The 2,677-nt window shown below is 40.3% G+C and overlaps 1 protein-coding gene across 1 annotated transcript; it reads left to right on the forward strand.

Annotated features, from left to right (window-relative positions):
* Positions 1-1,755: 1,755 nt before the first annotated feature.
* Positions 1,756-2,564, forward strand: SARC_14111 (hypothetical protein). Its single transcript, XM_014291757.1, has 3 exons — positions 1,756-1,937; positions 2,044-2,228; positions 2,408-2,564. Exons 1-3 carry the CDS (start codon positions 1,882-1,884, stop codon positions 2,500-2,502), a joined length of 336 nt encoding a protein of 111 aa, XP_014147232.1. The 5' UTR covers positions 1,756-1,881; the 3' UTR covers positions 2,503-2,564.
* The last annotated feature ends 113 nt before the right edge of the window (positions 2,565-2,677 follow it).

The following is a 2,677-nucleotide window of genomic DNA, read 5'->3' on the forward strand; positions in this document are numbered from 1 at the left end:
CACACACACACACACACACACACACACACACAAATACACACACACACACACACGCACACACACACACACACACACATATATATATATTTTAGATATATTTATACTGTATATTTCTGCTTGTTTGATCCATATTGGTTCACGTTGATGTATTCTTAGATTTTGTTCGTGGTATTCGACTGCTGTGCGCCTGCTTGCGACAGCGACTTATGAATGTAAATATCTATTACATACGATTGTCTCTCTCATAACTCTCATTATAGACTCTTTCTCATCTTCTTAAACGTGTGTTACTGACAAACTTAAAATACATAAAAATTGTTAGCCCCCCACAAATTATAAAGTTACAGGGTAAATTGATATGTATTTGACGCTATGCAGCAGCTATTGGGCTATTTATATCCTTCTGAGGCTATATAATTTCAAGTTAATATTTGAGTTTGTATATGACTCCTAAAACGACGAGGCTATGCTTGTATAAAGTTTATCTTGTTCGTTTCAGAAGGTTGCTATGTATATGTAAAACAAGCATGGTCCGCTGCATCGGTATACATGTAATATTGTAGCCTTCTTGTCCTTACGAGGTTGTTATTTATGTGTATTTATTTTCCAACAAGGGTGACCCGTCACTTGCTGCATCATGCGGACCCGTCACTCGCTGCATCACGCGAGTCTATCTATTTATGTTTGATTAGAAGGCTATATGAAATTTATCTACTAAGCTTTTGTTGTTTAAAAAGATCGTTTTGAAAAGAAAGAAAAACGAAACTAATATCATAGAAGAGAACAAAAAGTGTTTTGAAAAATAATAAAGAGTACATATTTCATAGCCTTTTTAAAAACTAGTACATACAGATTGGGTTTTGTAAAAAAACACAAGAAAACAACTGAACGGACACTGTCGGGCAGCGGAGGCCCCGGAGTGTAAAAGTCTCCCAGCAGCAGAGTGACCCAGAGTCCCAGAGTCACATCCTAGAGTATAGAGTAGAGACTCTAGTGACCCATACTTTCCCCCACCACCAGTCCAAGACGGCCTACAAAATTCCGCCTATCATATGCATTCAGTAAAACAAATAAAAAGTGAAAATACGATGAAGCCAAAGGGTAAAGGCCCACAGGCCACAGCCCACAAGGCACCCACAGGCCACAGCTCAGGGCCCAGGGGCCAGGCCACGGCCCATAGGCACGCAGGCCACAGCTCGGGGCCCAGGCCACAGGGCCCCAGGCCCAGGCCCAGTCCCCACAGCCACAGGACAGGACAAGGTTTGTCTCGGAACTTGAACAAAATATATAATGTCCGAAATGTGCGAACTGCGATGTGCAATTGTTTTAAATTTTTTTCTAAATCGATATCGGTTGCTATGAAGTCGACGGTTATCAAAACGGCTCATTGGTAAATAGCTTCAAAGTATCTGAAAGCTTTTATTTCTATTAAAAAAATGAATGGCCCTCGAGCCGACGGGCCCTCAACATGTCATCGTCCTCCACTTTTTATTTATCGAGTTATTTAGCTTTTTGATTTGGGCCTTCCTATTCAACATTTTAGAACAAACGCACTATTTTTAGACACATGATGGTGGTAAATAGAGAGAGATAGAGATGATTTTACTCGATTCTACTGGGCGTAAATAGTCTGTCAGAGCCGGAGGAGGGGTTGTTTAAGTTAAAAATATATCAAGTTGTAGTTTTTCTAGTACTATTTATGTATGAAATAAGTCTGCTGGAATGCAACTTACAATCGCCGTGTAACTCGCTTCATGACGACTGACTTTGATAATCTTATCCGATCATCACAATATATAACCACATCGACATCCAAGGAAAACTTTCAGTTCTGATCATAAAATCTAGAGTTGACGGATTCGTATTTCGCGCAGGTTCATTATGAAGATTCAAAGCCCAATCGTCAAGCGCCGTGAGAAGAAGCTCGCTAGAAGGAAGTAAGTACTTAGTTTTAGCAATATGAACTATACAGAGTGAGGATTTATCCCCTGCTTCGTACTTTTACACAATCTTTGTACTAATCATTAAATACAATCGATACAGAGCCGAGTTCGAAGAAATTGAAGAGAGAACTATCGAAGGAGACGGTGATAACGCCGTTCCGATTCCAGAGGATAGCTTCACGAAGAATATGAGAGAGTGTGGCGGTCTGATTCAAAATAACCCAAAATCAGAACAAGTTATCATTCGATATGATGCTCTGCCTCCCCAGCAATGTCTAAGCCTACGTAAGTCATTTAGCGAATCCACTGAATTTACCTTACAAAAGTTCTGAAATCGATTCAATTCTAGAACAGCTTTGCATTGTTGTACATCTTCCGACCACATCGGACTCGGATTTCCATCGCATCGAATTTCACCCCCTCTCATAATTCCCAAACTTATTACCTCACTTGTCAAACTACAGTGCGCGATTCCTTCAGGCCGTTGGCGCCGAAAGTTATCGAGGATGAAACCATAAGTGAGCAGGAGGTCAAAATGACTTGCAACGGTAGTGAATAGTTATTAAAGTGCTTCCAAATTGCCCCGTTTGGACATTGTCGCGATTGGCAACTCACAATAGGTACACGGAGAGAAAATTGTACACAGACAGATACGCTATACAGGGATTCACATATACTCCCCCAAACACACATACATATATATATATACGAGCCCATTTATATATATATATATT

This window comes from Sphaeroforma arctica (genome assembly GCF_001186125.1).
Source record: "Sphaeroforma arctica JP610 unplaced genomic scaffold supercont1.4165, whole genome shotgun sequence".
NCBI lineage: Eukaryota > Ichthyosporea > Ichthyophonida > Sphaeroforma > Sphaeroforma arctica.

Bases quoted from the DNA above. Each gene is read 5' to 3' on its own strand.
- SARC_14111 (XM_014291757.1), top strand. From the start codon at position 1,882: ATGAAGATTCAAAGCCCAATCGTCAAGCGCCGTGAGAAGAAGCTCGCT. The intron at 1,938-2,043 runs GTAAGTACTTAG...CAATCGATACAG, and splicing joins AAGAAGCTCGCTAGAAGGAA to AGCCGAGTTCGAAGAAATTG. The intron at 2,229-2,407 runs GTAAGTCATTTA...GTCAAACTACAG, and splicing joins CCAGCAATGTCTAAGCCTAC to TGCGCGATTCCTTCAGGCCG.